Source organism: Danio rerio, chromosome 2, assembly GCF_052040795.2.
Source record: "Danio rerio strain M-AB ecotype USA chromosome 2, GRCz13ab, whole genome shotgun sequence".
NCBI classification, from domain to species: domain Eukaryota; kingdom Metazoa; phylum Chordata; class Actinopteri; order Cypriniformes; family Danionidae; genus Danio; species Danio rerio.
In genome coordinates this window covers 1,222,093-1,240,401 of record NC_141022.1, presented here as the reverse complement: position 1 = coordinate 1,240,401, position 18,309 = coordinate 1,222,093, and the positions used below count along the sequence as shown (strand labels likewise).

At 36.0% G+C, this 18,309-nt stretch overlaps 1 protein-coding gene across 1 annotated transcript; it reads left to right on the top strand.

Moving 5' to 3' along the window:
• The first annotated feature begins 1,743 nt into the window (after positions 1-1,743).
• On the top strand, positions 1,744-3,923 carry foxc1a (forkhead box C1a). The gene is given in 1 exon segment (NM_131728.3): positions 1,744-3,923. A coding segment is annotated over 1 exon segment (1,431 nt). The 5' UTR covers positions 1,744-2,000; the 3' UTR covers positions 3,432-3,923.
• Positions 3,924-18,309: the final 14,386 nt, after the last annotated feature.

Sequence of the window (18,309 nt, the reverse complement as noted above, 5' to 3'; positions counted from 1 at the left end):
CTTACATTTGAAGAATTAGGGCGGATTGTTTTGATTTACTTGTAAATAGCTATACAATGCACTTTATAATAAATATATAATTATATAGTTTTACTTGTTCAAACTACATAATTAAAACAAGCAAAAAACAACACAATTCTTGAGATTTCGTTGGGGCAACTTAATTTTTTTATGTTCAATCCACATAAATTTGTTAAAAGAGTTAGATTAACTTAATCGATTTGTGTTGGGACAACATTAATGAATTGTGTGGAGGTCTGCACTTTTTACAGTAGGCCCGCATGTAAAACACATATTAAATTAGTATGAATATATATTTTGTAGATTTAAAATATATATTAGATAACAAAGGAAAGGAATTAGTAATTTATAAAATGTGCACGTCATTTTTCAAAGCTTACATATTTAAAAATAATCCAAATAAAAGTGTATATGCGCTATAATCATCCTCTGCGTCGTATAAATGAATGTTTAGGGGATTGCTTTGTAAGTAAACCACTTTACGAAGCCATCGGTTTTATTGACATGCCATAAATTCGCGTAGAGGCGCTAAGGTGAAGGATGACATAATTCTCACCCGTTTGACCAACGGTGACACATGTGAGGTGTTTTGCTTTACCCATTTGTTTCTCAGGGCTTTTAATCTCGCTCGCACTTGGAGCAAACTTTCGCACCTCGGCTCTTTCTCCAGAGTCTTCTTAACTTACTTAATTCCAGCATAATGAGCTCTCTGGCCTGGATGCTGTGCTTTGATCCGCTCAGCAGTGTTGATTGAGACCGTTAACTAACAGCCCGTGTTAATAAAGAACTAGCAGTGCGACTTAAAATGCAGGAAGCCTCCGACCGGAGATTATTTACACTAAGTCCCGTATTGATTATTTGAAAACAAATGTCCTCTAAACTTAATAGGCTTCATGTGGTAGTGCGAAATACACGTCATTATATATGATTACCACTTGTTTTACACTGAATTAAAGTGTTTGCATAAGTTATTAATCGTATAATACATGGAGGTGAAATCTGTTTTATTCATTATATATATATATATATATATATATATATATATATATATATATATATATATATATATATATAGGCCTATATATATATATATATATATATATATATATATATATATATATATATATATATATATATATAGGCCTATATATATATATATATATATATATATATATATATATATATATATATATATATATATATATATATATATATATATATAATAAAACAGATTTTACCTCCGGGTATTATACGATTAATATATATATATATATATATATATATATATATATATATATATATATATATATATATATATATATATATATATATATATATATATATTACATTATATATAATTATATATAAATGACGCATTAAGTAGTTATTATTAAATGATTAAGGCACACGATATATATTAATATAACATTTCAAATGCTGTATTTTAATCTTGTCATTAAAATATTTATGTTTTGCTGCTTAACCTCGCTGTATGGCTGTAGTTTGCGGAGAAGCTATGGTTCTTTAGCGTCTGGAGAAGTGTGTGTTTGGCCAGGGTGGGCTGGGACGTCCCAACACCTCTCGTTTTTCTTCAACCTTGTGTGTGGCCGCTCGCTTGCACAGCCCGACCTCCCATTGGACAGCTTAGATGTTATTGGGAGGAGTCTTACTGGCAGCAAAAGGGGAAAAGTATTGAAGTGCGCAAAAACTATTATGTAGTGACCGATGCTTAGCGTTTAGAAGTTTTCCGATGCGCGCTCCGAGAGAAAGAGGTGGCCAGTACGCGAGTCTAATCAACACCCGGTGCAATAGTCCGGTTTTGTAAATACGGTGGACTCTGTGGTGGATTCCCATTCCCAGATTCAGAGGAGGCGCATTTCAAGCAGGATTGTGTGTGTGTGTGTGTGTCTGTGTGTGGATTGCTTCAGTCTTCTTAACGACTGTTCTTCGCCAGCTGTACGCCGTTTTGGAGAGCAGTCATGCAGGCGCGCTATTCCGTCTCCAGTCCCAACTCGCTGGGAGTTGTGCCGTACATCAGCAGCGACCAAAGTTATTACCGAGCCGCCGCCGGAGGGGGGTACACCGGCATGCCAGCACCCATGACCATGTACTCTCACGCGGCCCACGACCAGTACCCCGCCAGCATGGCGAGGGCATATGGGCCATACACTCCACAGCCGCAGCCTAAGGATATGGTGAAACCCCCGTACAGCTACATTGCGCTCATCACAATGGCAATCCAGAACTCCCCGGACAAAAAGGTGACCCTTAATGGTATTTATCAGTTCATCATGGAGCGCTTTCCCTTTTACAGAGACAACAAGCAAGGCTGGCAGAACAGCATCCGACATAATTTATCCCTGAACGAGTGCTTTGTCAAAGTTCCACGCGATGATAAGAAACCCGGAAAAGGCAGCTACTGGACCCTCGACCCGGACTCGTATAATATGTTTGAGAACGGCAGCTTTTTGAGGCGACGACGGCGATTTAAAAAGAAGGACGCCATGAAGGACAAGGAGGACCGAGGTGTTAAAGAGGCGCCGTCCCGCCAGGCGCAGCCGCAGGCCCGCGAGCAGGAGCAGTCGGTGCCTGGCTCTCAGCCCGTGCGCATTCAGGACATTAAAACCGAGAACGGCACGTCCACTCCTCCGCAGGCTGTTTCGCCCACGCTAAGCACCGTCCCGAAGATCGAGAGCCCCGACAGCAGCAGCAGCATGTCGAGCGGCAGCCCGCACAGCATCCCTTCCACCCGCTCCCTCAGCCTGGATAGCGCTGGAGAGCAGCACCACCAGGCCCCCGCGCAGGGCTTCAGCGTGGACAACATCATGACCTCCCTCCGCGGATCGCCGCACAGCTCCGGAGAGCTCACCCCGTCTCTCGTGGCTCCCTCGCGGACAGGTATAACACCCACGTTGTCCCTGAATTATTCTCCCAATCAGTCGTCCGTGTACAGCTCGCCCTGCAGCCAGAACTCTATCTCGACTACCTCCAACGCCACCTATCACTGCAACATGCAGGCCATGAGCTTGTACGCGGGCGGAGATCGCTCGGGCCACTTGGGGACCACCGCTACCACCGTGGACGAAACTCTGCCTGATTACTCGATCACGACCACCACGTCGTCGTTGAGCCACGGGAATCTGAGCTCGGCCCAGGAGGGCCACCATCCGCACCAAGGGCGCCTCGCCTCATGGTACCTGAACCAGGCCGGAGACATTGGCCATCTAGGCGCGACGTACCCAGCGCAGCAGCAGAACTTCCATTCGGTTCGAGAGATGTTCGAATCGCAGAGAATCGGTCTGAATAATTCGCCGGTAAACGGGAATAACAGCTGTCAAATGTCGTTTCCCCCGAGCCAGCCCATTTACCGCACGTCGGGGGCTTTTGTGTATGACTGCAGCAAATTTTGACCAAACCAGTATTTCGATTAATTTTTATTTTTGTCTTGTTGTTCTTGATTTTTCCTCCGTTCTTTTCGTCGATACTGACAGACGCTGATATTTACTACCCCGTGGTGGACTGAACAGAAACACAAACGCGAGTCAGACACTTGATCTTGGTTTGTTAAGGGCTGTGTTACTCCCAATAACACGTAAGTTTTCTTCGTTTTTGTGAGCTATATGCTGGGCTGTGTTGAAATGCGTCAGACGTTTATGGACTTGTTATTAAGTGTAAATTGCATATAGTAATTTATTTCTAAAGTGTAGTCGGATATTATGGACCAAACACCAGAACGTGTTTCTAAATTGAACTTCATTCATTGTCCAAATGTTCCATTATTATAACAAGGGACGGAACATGTATAACGCCATATTCTTTCAAACTATCTCCTTTTGTTGAAACAGTATTCTGAAGGAACTGCATTGTTTGTTTAATAAATTGCCATGCTATTTGAGTTAAAATTAGGCTACGCCTGATTTCTTAAACCCATGCCAAGAACAGACATGTGTGCGTCTAGTGGAGTAATAATGCACAATAACTTGAAAACGGTTCCACTTACTGAAATAAATGATCCAAATAAGCGCGTTTAGATGATTGGAGTTTACTGCGGCACACTTGAACGATCGTCTTATCTTAAAATGACCCAGACCGCACGCGTAGAAATGAATACACACCGATCACGCACATTGATTCATGTGCAAATAATCAGCTGTTACGCATGCAAATTGCAAATCTTTCAGCTTTTTAGGGAAATGTGCAATGCTAAATATGCATTCATGAGTTCTGCTAGCCACTGCCTTGTGGGATTTTTTCAATCATTTACACCCATATGTAGCCATTTATATAATTTTAGTGTTCGTAAAATGCAGGAACCTAATACAGTATTTTCCCTAATAATTAATGCATTGATTAAAATGTTTAAAGTGTGACTGATTTACATTTAAATAATCAAATTAAGACTATTGTTTTTGTTAGTTTACAAATGTTGCTTGTTAATAGTATTTGTAATAAATTAGACTCAATTATATTTAATTTTATAAACAGTAACTTATGGCTTTATTTTTAAGTAAAAAGTGATTAGTTTTAACACCAATAAAAGTCATCCTAAATGTTTAGCCCGTATGCTGATAACTATAATTCTTTTAACAATGCAGTAAATAGCAATAAAACCAAAGTTTGTCGTGCATAACTATTTATATTTTAGTTGTTGTAAGTGTGCGACGTGTTTTTGATGATTTGCTCTTACGCAACTCAGTGTGCCAGACGTGCACTGTCTGTCATCATCCTGACCTGAGGCCTTTGGTAACAGTCTCTCAGTCATTGTAATTCACCGCGTGTGTTCAGTGTCCACGTGTTTACTTGCGCATAGCTTGGTTAATATCATACCAGACATGCCAAAGATGCCCAAAATCACCACTGGAGGATTGGACATGAGTTATAGAAGGCGCAGCGCTTGCGCTTCATAAATAACAAACGCATATTCAGAAAAGGGCCTGGTAAAATCACTAAAGCAAGACTTGCAGATTGTATTCCTGCAATTTATTTAAACAAGTCGAAACGTGTGAATTAAAAAACGTGATGCAGATTTTTATATAGAAGCCCTGTTTAGACCTGAGGGGGACAAAAAAGCGAGTTGGAGTTTTTATATTCTAATTAATTTTAAATGTGTAGATGTAGACACCATAAGCACGAAATGATCAAACAATGCAAATAAAAATAAAATAATGATATAAAATAATACGAATAATAAAATGTCGGAAAATGGAAGCGTATTTATCATGAAAACTGTAGGCATATCGATTATTATTATTATTATTATTATTATTAACATTATTATTATACCAGACAATATTGTGTTCTTATGTGCATATTTTTCAGTCTACAGCCCAGTAATAGGCCCAAAGACCTCGAGGGCAAACGCACACGTGTTCTCATTGCCTCCGCGCTTCACTTATTTTCATTGCATGAGCGGTTGGTAGTGATTACAGCGGTTAATTAATCGGCCAATTAACTAGCGTTCGTCAACAAAACGTCTCGGATTTTGCCTCTTTCCCTCGGTATGGTATGCGGCGAATGTGCCCGTATTGAGCTCGCCAAAAACAATATAGAATTTTGCAAACTTTTAAGCTAAAATAGGCTTTATTTCACACTCTTAGTGTTCATATGTTTAAATACAGCAGCAATTTTAAATAATTAAACATTTCATGTTTTACCGCTTTAGACAAAGTGTGGAAATTTCAACAGTGACACTATATAAGCTTAAAATTTGATATAATCTGCAGTTTATTGCCATCACTATTATTATTATTACCACATATAATATGCATTATTGCTTTTTTATTGTTGTTGATATTATTATTACCATTATAAGTAGTAGTACTAGTAGAAGCTATTATTATTATTATTTTTTTTGTTATTATTATTATTGTTACTGATGATGATAATAATAATAATAATAATAATAATAATAATAATAAGTATCAATTTCAAGCCTTCAGACGTGAAACGTGACCACTTTAAAAATGTTCATGATATATATAGCTATAATTAAAACTTTTTTAGTTTGGTTCAGCCCAATTCTGTGTGTAAAAGGGACTAATTCAACTTTCTTGGTTATTTATTTACTCAATTTGGGTTTAAATAACCCCAAAATTTCTTAAAGCGTAGCCAATCAAGTGTCTTTACGTATTACAAGTTGTTTTAAGTTGAAATGACTTGTAAAATTAATTTGATTCAACTTTAAAAAATGGTTGACACAAATTCTTCAGTGTACAAATTAGATTACAGCTTGCAAATTATTGTGCAAATTATCGTCTGATCACAATGAATTTTGGCCAACGCAGCGCATTCTCTCCGCACACAAAAAAAGTTGTAATCATGCTCATAAAAGTCATTAGAGCCTTTCCCGAGTAATAAACAAACGTCGTGTTAAGCCCAAGATTGATGGCGCCCTCACAGAACGGGCCAGGTCAGGAAGGAATAAAATTCAATCAGTGCGCAGGAATCATTTTTCACGAGACGGAAAAGGCAGAAGGGGACGGGGGTCAGCAGGGAGGATGTCGGCCGCCGAAGCACCATCAACAATACCAGCTAAACCAAGGTGCTCTCAAACCCCAAATCTCTCTTAAATCTGGATGATTTCGAGCTCCCACTCCAGGCAGTCAGTTTCATCGATCAGAGTTGCGTGAACTAGTGGACAGTTCAGGTGAAGAGATTTTTCTGCGTGCGGGCCTTAATGGGAGGTCTTAGATTTTAGTTTTAATTTTGAAGACGTACATTTTGACATTTGTCTCCCCTTTTTATAAATATGCCCGAGAAATTGGCGGTTCATTCCGCTGTGGCGACCCCTGATAAATCAGGGACAATAAGCCGGTGGGAAATATTGAATTAACGTCTCTTTTTTTTAAACAAATCTTTTTTTTTCTCTCACAACTATTGAGTTTTATTTGTCGCTCTTATTGGAGGTCTTGGATTTTAGTGAGATTTAGATTTTTGAGCCAGGCTGAAATGTTGACATTTTGTCCTTCCTTTTAAATCAGATAATTCCAGATTATCTATGGTAAATACATCTGATGCACACACGTAAAATGTTTGGTTGTATTAATGCAATCTTGAATCAAATATTGGCAAAGACAGCGTTAGGTTAATTCTATTTTTAACATTAAATTTTATTAGCTTTTTTATTTACCCAACTGTTGAGTTTCATTTGACGCTCTTATTGGAGTTCTTCTATTTTAATGAGATTTATATTATTTTAGTCAGACTTAAATGTGGACATTTTGTCTTTCCTTTTAAAAACAAATCATTCCAGATTATATAATAAAGAAAATTTAAAGTTTATCTGATGCACACTCTAAATGTTGGGTTGTAATAACGCAATCTTGAATCAAACATGGGTTAAACGCTTTGTGTTAATATTTTAACCTTTAAATGTAAACTATTTTATCAACCCAACTGTTGAGTTTAATTACATGCTTTTACTGGAGGTCGTGGAATAAGTAAGATTTTGATTTTTGGGCCAGACTAAAACTGACATTTTGTCTCACCTTTTCATTCCCCCAAATAATTGGCGGTTCATTCCGCTGTGGTGATCCCTAATAAACGAAGGACTAAACTGAATTAAAAATGAAGAAATGTTTCTACTTTTTAAACAAACTATTCCAGATTATCTAAAGTTAATACATCTGATGCACACTCTAAAAATGTTGGGTGGTATTAACGCAATCTTTGATCACATATAGACTAGCCTGGGTTGTTTTTTTAAATAATACATTTGAATATACATTTTTTACCCAAATGTTGAGTTTCATTTGATGCTATTGTTGGAGGTCTTGCACTTTAGTGAGAACTTAATTTTTGGGCCAGACTGAAATTTTTTGTGTTTAAAAAGAAAATGTTGTGCTGGAAAATACCCTCATTTAGCCCAGAATGCTGGGTTGTTTATTTGACCTTACTGCCACTGAGCTAGGTTAACCGAGTTGCTGGGGAAAATATAATTTAAACATCAGGTTATTTGTTGTCTTATTGTTTTGCTACTGTGAAATATGTCAATATAGCTAATAATAGTAAATACGAACCACAAATGAATACAAAATTAACATTGTTTTTAAAAGTATACACATCACAATCTGCTGCAGTAGATATCTATTTAATCAGATTACACAATTTCTCTCCTTTTAAATTATAGTTAAAAATCTGATCCAGACTCTTAAATGTTGTATTAATGCAATCTTGGCTTAAACATGCCGTAACCTAGCGCTGGGTTCATTTTTACATTTAAATATATATATTTTAACTAAATTGTTAGGTTGGTTTGTATTTGACTCAGCGTTAGGTTACGTCAAGCATTTTTAGAGTGCAGCAATATTTTGTTCAATATGCATTTGAATCTCCTAACAATTATTTGAAATGCTATTTGAGCTAAAGATCATATCATGTATTAATAAAGAACAACTGAATGATATTTCGCAAGGCAAGCGTGCGTTGATGCGACAACCAAATAGAAGTTCCAAAATAATATTTGCCACGAATTTTATTTATGCAAAATACGTAATTTAGAAAGGCTACATTTTCTGCATAAAGATAAATTGTTGGATATGATATTAATAAAATGCTTCACATTACTCAATGTTTTAAACATTGTTTTCATCTGCTGAATGCACAAATCCAAATAAGTCCGCTTTATTACAAACAAAACACACCATTTTAATCAGACACCCACCTGAAAAGTAATTAAGATCAGCAATTCCTTTGAAGTGTCTGTAGTCAAAACATTCCAATTTTAATTTCCGCTAAATGTCAGAAAGAAAATATGATCAACAAAATAATATCTTTGGACGATTTCATTCAAAAGAAATCAGTAAGGGAAAATAGCTTGATTGATTTTGCTGATATGAAGCGTAACTCGATGCTTTGGAGGAAATAAAATCTCTCTAAATGTAACTGTACTCGTTTACGAAACAATTATATAACACACAGATTATTACATATAGATTACCGTATGCGGTTAACATTAGGTAAATATTCTGGCTGTAAACTCTGGATTACAAGTGCAGAGTTCTAATTAAATTTTTAAATTATTAGTCTACTTGTTAAATTACACGATTGCGCAAAGCAGCCGCCTTCTCTCCCCTAAAATAAATGGCCGGAGCACAGTCATCCACTGCCGCTGTAGAAGCGATTAAAGTGTTTACGTTCTGACCGGTATTTATTTTTACATCTACGTTCGTTATTGCACAGATGAACGAATATACGCTGTGTTTACATATATATCCGTTTCAGTGTCAAGATGGTGATAAGTCGCTGGCACCTTTGGCCTGCTGGAAATGTGTGTGCAATATGTGCTTTTTCAATTGATCAATTTCAAGAAGTTGAAGATACTGTAATAAAAGTCCTCCAAATAAGACTCGATTCTGCATTTATACACGCCTACAATAGACCAATATATTACTGCATAACTAATATTAGTCATTCAACAATTGATTGATTTTGTATCTACTAAAGAGAAAGGATGTTGCATATATGTCTATTTTAATCTACTTGAATGCTTTAGCTCGTTTTTTATTCAACGAGTATGTGAAATCAACCAAAATCTAATCTCCAACTCTTTGAGGATGGTTCGGTAGAAATCTAGGCTATTAAACATAGAAATGCAATGCATGATATATTTTAAGTTCATATAAAAATACATATTTTACGTTGTAACTCAAATAACACGTAATTTAGCTACTGGCAGTACCATCCCAATGAAGGCAACGCATATCTTTCCCAAGTTAATTTTCTCCTCCAAAATTAAAATATATACTTATGCTCTTAAATTATTTAACTATAAACTGCGCTGATTAGTCCTATTTAGCTTAACATCGATCCAAGCAAAAAACAGAAAAAAAGGAGTTACTGTCGGCAAACCAAGCCGCCATTCTGGATCAGTCCGAGCGGGTATGGACGTCTCCATTTCCCGGTTGAGTGAGGACGGAGGGGTCGAGGTGAGGCAGAAACACACCGTGCACCTGTATGCTTGACTGAGCGCTGAGGCGGAATGGAAAAGAGCAGCGTCTCAAACTCACAGTTGCTGCATAGAGCCCAACCTCAAAGCGCCATCTGTTTTCAATTAGGAGTCCACATAGACTCGGGCTCTGTCTGACAGTCAAACTGCCAGTTAAAGGCTCAAAGACTTGTCCTGAAAAAATATCCCACCCTGTTGCCTGCTTTTTAGCGCACTTCGAAACCCGCGATTTTTCTATTTAAGCTTTATAAATGGTTTCCCCGCGGATGAAGCGCTGCAGAATACACTCTTGGATATTATTTGGCTGTTTTAACCCATTGTTGGGTCAAAAATCAACAAATACAACGTTGTTTTTTTATTTTAAATGGCACATTTCAACCCAGCATTTGGGTTTATATATACCGTTGGTTAATACACTCAAGAAATATTTGTTTTGCTTGTTCAAACTACTTATTTAAATTAAGCTGAATCAACACAATTCTTAAGATTTAATTGGGACAACTGTTCAATCCACATACATTTGTTAAACGTGTTAACTTATTTGTGTTGGGTCAACAAGAATGAATTTTGTGGAGCCCTGCATTTTTTACAGTGACAATTGTTTAGAGGGTGGTTTTTGCGACATGACTTTACGTCTCTGCTCAAGTTTGAGAATCATAACTCACGTTCTTACTTGTGTCAAATTATTTAAAATAAATAATAAACAATTAAAATAAGCCATTTCTAAAGAAATAACTTATTTTAATCCAACGCAATATTGTTGCACAGTTTATGGTGTTGTTTTAACATAACATTGAGTCAAAAATGTAAATTAAATTGCATATCAATTACATTTAAACCCAACTGTTTGGTCTGTCTGCAGTTGCCCCAGCTCTGGGTTAAATGTATGACATTACATTTTCACAGACATATCTGAAAGCCTCAGCAATTAGCCAGACATGCACTCTAAAAATAGTGGGTTATCGTAACCGAAGGTTAGGTCAAATGGACAAAACCCAAAGATGGGTCAATTAGTTTTTCATTTATATTTAAATCACACATTTAAAACAACACCTGGGGTTGTCCACACGCTCTCAGAAATAAAAGGAACAAAATCTGTCTCTTATCTTTTTAAAAGATGTACTTTTGTACCGTACAGGTGGACTTTAACACCTTTATCCACACTTTTGCACCTTTAAGTGAGTCAAGGTATACATTAGTACTTTTTTTGGTATTATATTAACATGTAGCCTACCTTTAATTACCTGTTAGGAACAAAAATGCACCTTTTAGAAAGGGACCGCCCCAGTGGCAGATTTGTATCTCATATTTGACTTAGGGTTTACATAAAACAACCCAGCATTTTTTTTTGGGTGCATGACATTTATTAAACAAGTCCGCTTTAAACAAACACGTTTGATAACTAATTCAAGAATGCAGTGCAAATGAGACTACCTTTACAGTTTTATCAGTCTTCCCTACACAGAAAACAATTGGATCTTCAACATTTAGCCCGACTCAAGAAGCAAGTCGCCGTTTACTGGCATCTCCATCCAGTCTTAAACCTTCACACACGCCCATAGCTGGCTCCGGCCCGTTTGGAAGGAGCTCTTTAGCCGGAATATAAAGAGAGCAGTGTGATTTTCGACTTAGGGGAAATGGCTGAGCCCACCGACCTTTGGATAACCTAAAAGCCGCCTGGCACGAACACAGACTCGCCTTGAGTCCAGACCCGCAGCCCACCTCACCGACCCTCCGCCCCAGGTCTAATTATAGCCGCCTCATACCTGAATATCTCGATTCTGCTCCTTTGACATAGAAGATTTTGTCTCCAATTTAAATTTACGATCAGATTTTCCCCCCTGACGTCTTGGCTGCCCTTTCCTATTTTAATTACCTCAGCCAGAGAGGGAAAAACATGATCATTGGAGAGAGCTTGATGAATGAAACCTGCATGTGAACCTGCGCTGCTTCTCTAAAGGTCAAACAGTCACTGTGGGTTAATTGAACACGCTTAAATTGTTCCAAATACAGAACACGACATTTTCAATATTGATTAAACTTATAAATAATTATAAATCTGAAAATAAATATCATTTGTCTGTGAAAGATTTAACCCCGTCAGAATATTTAACAAACAGGCTACGTGTGTTCTCTGATTGACCACAAACAAATAACACACTCTAAAATGCTGCATGACTATGTCAACCCAGGTCTGAGTGTATTAAACCAACTGCTGGCGTAATTTATTTAATTAAATGTAATTTAACCCAATGTTTTTGTTTGTCAATATTTTACCCAATTTCTTAGAGAGTAAATTAGCAACCAACAAACGAACGAACGAATCAATTAGATTTTTAATAATAATAATAATAATAATAATAATAATAATAATAATAATAATAATAATAATTTATCAAATTCAGAAATCAGACAGCTGCTATGATCAATCAGATTTCCACGACGGTTTCTCCACATGTAGCCTTAATTAGCTTTTAATAAAAGTAACTAATAAACATCACTAGTAGTTTGTGTAATAGTTTAAAACGTTTTGAAAATGGTTAAAGGTTCAATATGATTCCAGAAGACTATTGATTATTTTAAGACTTGTACTAAATGTTTTATTTTTCACCTCTTTCTTGGATGTGTTGTTCCACCCGTTTTTATATATGCAAAATATTATTAATATGCGCTGCGTAAAAAAGCACGATCCCATGTAAATATCTTGATAAAAGGTTGAGATCAACTTTTATAAAACGAAATGCATACAATTACCGATTTATGCTTCTATCAAATGACCCGATGTGAAATAAATTTGACTTTAACATTTGATTATTCGTTTATTTATCCTCTAAAATTACATTCTAAGAAAACAACCTGTGTTTATCTTGGCGAATAATAATAATAATAAATAATAATAATAATAATAATAATAATAATAATAATGTGACATGACATACACAACACCACAATCATTATATTGCTTAAACAATAATATGCTGCAAAATCCTTAGAGACCAACAAGTATCTATGTTCTAATTTCATAATAGTTCATCTTTAAAAAAAATTGATCTGGATTGAGGTTTCATTTCATACACTCAAAAATAATACAAATAAAACACTAAAATAAGTTTAAACAACACAGTTTTTAAGGTTAAAACTCATTGTTTTATGTTCAGTCTACTTAAATTGGTAAAACTATTAAGTTAATGTAATCAGTTTTTGTTGGGACAACATGAGGCAACTGTGTAGAACTTATTGGGTTTTACAGTACTCAGTTGGTTTGAGTTCTCTTCATTTATTGGGTTTTACTGTGCTCACATTGCTTTGTTTACTCAAATAGATTAAGTTCACAGCACTCATTAGGATTAGTTTTTGAACTTATAGCAATTGGTTTCCTCAAATGGTTTGAGTTACCCTAATTTTTTGGGTTTTACAGTGCTGTAAAAAAATATTAAAAATAAAAATAAAGCTGGGTTCTACACAATTCCCTCATGTTATCCCAACAAAAATTGATTATTTTAATTTAATAGTTTTACAAATTTAAATGGACTGAACAAAAACAAAAACATTAAAAAATGAGTTGTTTAAGCTCATTTTAGTATTTCTATTTGTATTATTTTTGAGTGCATGAAAAGAAACCTCAGTCCAGATCAATATTGAATTTTTTAAAGATGAACTATAATGAAATATTCTGATTAGTTTATGACCAACACTGGATCAAATATGGACAAATCCATTGGTTAAAATGTCATTTAAATTTAATGCAAAAACTCAATGTTAGTTTTGTCCATGTGTGACCCAACGTTGGGTCACAAGCTGTAAAATGCTGGGTTGTGTTTACCCAGCTTTTTTACAGCACTTTTAAACCCAAAAAGTTAAGGTAACTCAATCCATTTGAGGAAACCTATTGCTACAAACAATTTAAGTTCAAAAACTAATCCTAATGAGTGCTGTGAACTTAATCTATTTGAGTGAATGAAGCAACACTGAAAAAAAATATTCAAAGATGATTCCTTGGATTTTCTTTTTTTTTTTTTACGTTAAGTGGTTGTTAAAATTTATTTGGGCTGAATTTAAACAAACAAATTAAGTTGAACATTATTAAATTTAATTTGTTTAAATTCAACACAAATAAATTATTTGAGAAGAGAACTCAAAGCAACTGAGTACTGTAAAACCCAATAAGTTAAGGCAACTCACACTGTTTGAGGAAACCGATTGCTGCAAACCCTTTAAGTTCAAAAACTAGTCTATATGAGTACTGCGAACTTACTCTGTTTAAGTAATGAGGTATTTGAGTAGAACCAACTTTCAGCAGATTTTGAGTTAAATACACTCATTTCATTTGATAAAGTTAACTGCTGGGTTTTACAGTGAGCGTATGCTAATAAATAAGAGACATTAAATGCACACACACAGAGCAGATGTTCAGCATTTCTCTACTGGGTCTCAGATCTGTTTTTGTGACCGGGATCAGTATAAACATGCTGGAAACCCGAGCCTGGATCTCCCCTCCATGCTTTGAAATGCATTATAAATACAGGTGCACGGAGATCTCCGAATAAAATGAATCTGTCCTGCGAGTGTTTATTATGTATAAACTCAACTCTTCAGCTAATGTTTCAGTAGCCGGACTGCATGCGGGTCACGCAGATATGATGTTTGTTTTATTGAAAAGAACAAGGGCAGTGCTGGATGCTGTTTGTGGACACATTCCTGGAAGCGTTTAGAGGTGAGGCTCATCTAGTAAATGAAGCTGACATGCTGATCAGCATTTCTTACTCTGGACATGCACTGTACAAAAATGCTGGGTTGTTTTTTATCTGATATTGGGTCAAACATAGACAACTGTTGGGGTAAGTATATTTACATTTGATTTTAATCCAATATTCATATTTAATCCAACATGTTGCATGTAATTATGCATGATTAGTTGTTTTACTATAGTAAGCACATAGAGCTTCTAATGAGGACAGCTTAAAGTAATGTTATACTTCTTTTATTTGTTGTCTTTGGGCATTATATAACATGAATACGAGGGAAAGAATTATTATAATTATATAGAATATTAGAATTATGTTAGCCCAATTCTGGGTCAAATATAATCCCAATAATTGAAATGTAATGCAAAAATTAATAGATCTGGATCTATGATTTAACATTAGGTTTGTCCATATTTGACCCAATGCCCTGTTAAAACAACCCAGCAATTTTTTGCATTTAATGCTAAAAATGTACTCAATGTTTGTCCAATGTTGGGTCACACGCTGTTAATATTGCTGTGTTGTGTTAGCCCAACACTGGGTCAAATATGGATAAATCCAGTGGTTGGGTTACAAAATGTCATTTAAATGTAATGCAAAAAATTCTCAAGGTTAGGTTTGTCCATGTTTGACCCAGAGTTGGGTCGTATGTTGTACAAATGCAGTGTTGTGTTGGTTCAACACAGGGTCAAATACAGACAACCTAAACAGTATAGGCTAAAAAACATTAAATTAAAATTTTAAATTAACCCAATGCTGGTTTTGTTCATGTTTCACCCAATATTCAGATAGGTTAAAAAAATGTAATTTATAAAATTTAAAATAAACCCAATGTTGGTTTTGTCCATATTTGATGCAATTCTGAGTTTAAAGAACTTTTTTTTTAATGCTGGGTTGTGTTAGCCCAACACTGGGTCAAATATGGACAAATCCATTGGTTAAAAATGCTATTTGAATTTAATGCAAAAAAAATACTCAATGTTAGTTTTGTCCATGTTTGACCAAATATTGGGTTAAAACAACCCAGCAGCTTTTAGGATTAAACTCCAAACGATTCTGGGTGATATTAGCCCAACTTTGGGTGACATATGGACAAATCCAATGGTTGGGTTGAAATGTCATTTAAATTTAATGCAAAAAAAGTACTCAGTGTTGTCCATATCTGTCCCAATGTTGGGTCGCAGGCTGTAAAAATGCTGGGTTGTGTTGGCCAACACTGGGTCAAATACAAACAGACTCAGCAGTTGGGTTAAAACATTTAATTTATATTAAAATTTAAAATAAACCCAATGTTGGTTAGTTTAAACAACTTCTTTTTTTAAAAAATGCTGGGTTGTGTTAGACCAACGCTGGGTCGAATATGGACAAATCCATTGGTTAAAAATGTTATTTAAATTTAATGCAAAAAAATAAAAAATTACTCAATGTTAAGTTTGTCCATGTTTGACCCAATGTTGGGTCACAGGCTGTAAAATGTTGGGTTGCGTTAGCCCAACACTGGGTCAAATATGGACAAATTAAACAGCTGGGTTAAAGAAATTAATTAAAATTTAAATTTAAAATTATCCCAATGTTGGTTTTGTCCATGTCTGACCCATTATTCAGATAGACCAACCCAGCAGAGATACAACCAAAAACTTTTTGAAGTGTATTAGCTCGACATTGGGTCAAATATGGACAAACCTAACAGTTGGGGATTTAGCATTAGACCATGCTGGGTTGTGTTAGCCCAACACCAAGTTAAATATGGACAAACACATCAGTTAGGTCAGAAAATGTAGCTTAAATTTAATTAAAGAAATTAACCCATGCTGGGTTCGTCCGTATTTGACCCAATATTGGGTTAAAGCAACCCAGCAGCTTTTAGGATTACACTCCAAACAATTCTGGGTTGTATTAGCCCAACTTTGGGTCACATACAAATCCAATGGTTGGGTTAAAACAATTCATATAAATTTAATGCCAGTACTCAGTGTTAGATTTTGTCCATATCTGTCCCAATGTTGGGTCGCAGCCTGTAAAATGCTGGGTTGTGTTGGCCAACACTGGGTCAAATACGGAGAGACTTAACAGTTGGGTTAAAACATTTAATTTATTTTAAAATTTAAAAGGATAAAAGGATTTATTTAAAAATTAAATTTAAAATTAACCCATTATTCAGAAAGACCAACCCAGCAGTTTTCAGAGTTACACTTCAGAAATGTTTGGGTTGTATTAGCTCAACATTGGGTCAAATATGGACGAACCTAACAGTTGGGGGTTTAGCATTAGACCATGCTGGGTTGTGTTAGCCCAACACCGAGTTAAATATGGACAAACACATCAGTTGGGTCAAAAATGTAGCTTAAACTTAATTGAAGAAATTAACCCATGCTGGGTTCGTCCGAATTTGACCCAATACTGGGTTAAAACAACCCAGCAGCTTTTAGGATTACACTCCAAACGATTCTGGGCGGTATTAGCCCACACATATGGACAAACTCAATGGTTGGGTTAAAACAATTCATATAAATTTAATGCAACAAAATGTCAACATTGTGTTTGTCCATATATGACCCACATCTCTGTGTGTGTGTGTGTGTGTGTGTGTGTGTGTGTGTGTGTGTGTGTGTGTGTGTGTGTGTGTGTGTGTGTGAGAGAGAGACAGAAGCACTGAAACTGATCTCTGTAAATTAAACTGGCTCTGACCATAAACAGGATAGTGACTGCAGCAGATTATGAGATTTTATAGACGGTCACAGAAGTCCAAACACAAGAGAGCGCTTCCTCTCGCCGCATGTGTGTATCTGTGTGTGTGTTTGAGTGTGTGTGTCCGGGATATCTGTACTCTCTGCAAGATTATTCCATGTTTGCTCTCTGATTATGATCTGTGCCTTTGTCCAGAATACCAGGAAACCAGGATTTACCTCCTCAAGTTGACTGTCTCACACACACACACACACACACACACACACACACACACACACACACACACACACACACACACACACACACACACACAGCAATGATGTGAAGTCTTAGTCACATGTTTTAGTTTGCTATACTCTAAATTAAAACCCAGTGTTGGATCAAATATGCACAGACATATTCTGTTGCGTTACATTTCCATTTTCAACCCAGCTACTGTGTTTGTCTGTTATATGACCCAACTCTGGGCTAATACAACCCAGAATTATGTGGAGTGTAGGTCTAAAAACTGGGTTGTTTTAACAGAATGATGGGTCAAACACAACATTGGATTAACTTAAAAAACTTTAATTTTTTTTTTTTAACCCAGCCTTTCGGCAAAGTGTTAGGCTACAACAACCCAAATTTTTATAGCATACTCTTAAAAAAAATGCTGTCTTATTTTAATAAAAAATTGGGTCAATCCTAACAGTTAGTAAATGTTTCTGCACTTTCACTTCACTGATGTGATGTATTCACAGATGAAACACGATATTTAATGAGAACAAAATGCATGAGATGTGATTGGCTCTCCACAGGACAGGTATCTAAAGGGGCGGGGCTTAAACGAAGATTTGATGAAGTCAGTTAAAGAGGCGGAGAGGTGATCTATTACCGAAACATCACTGACAAATGATGTTTATTTTAGAA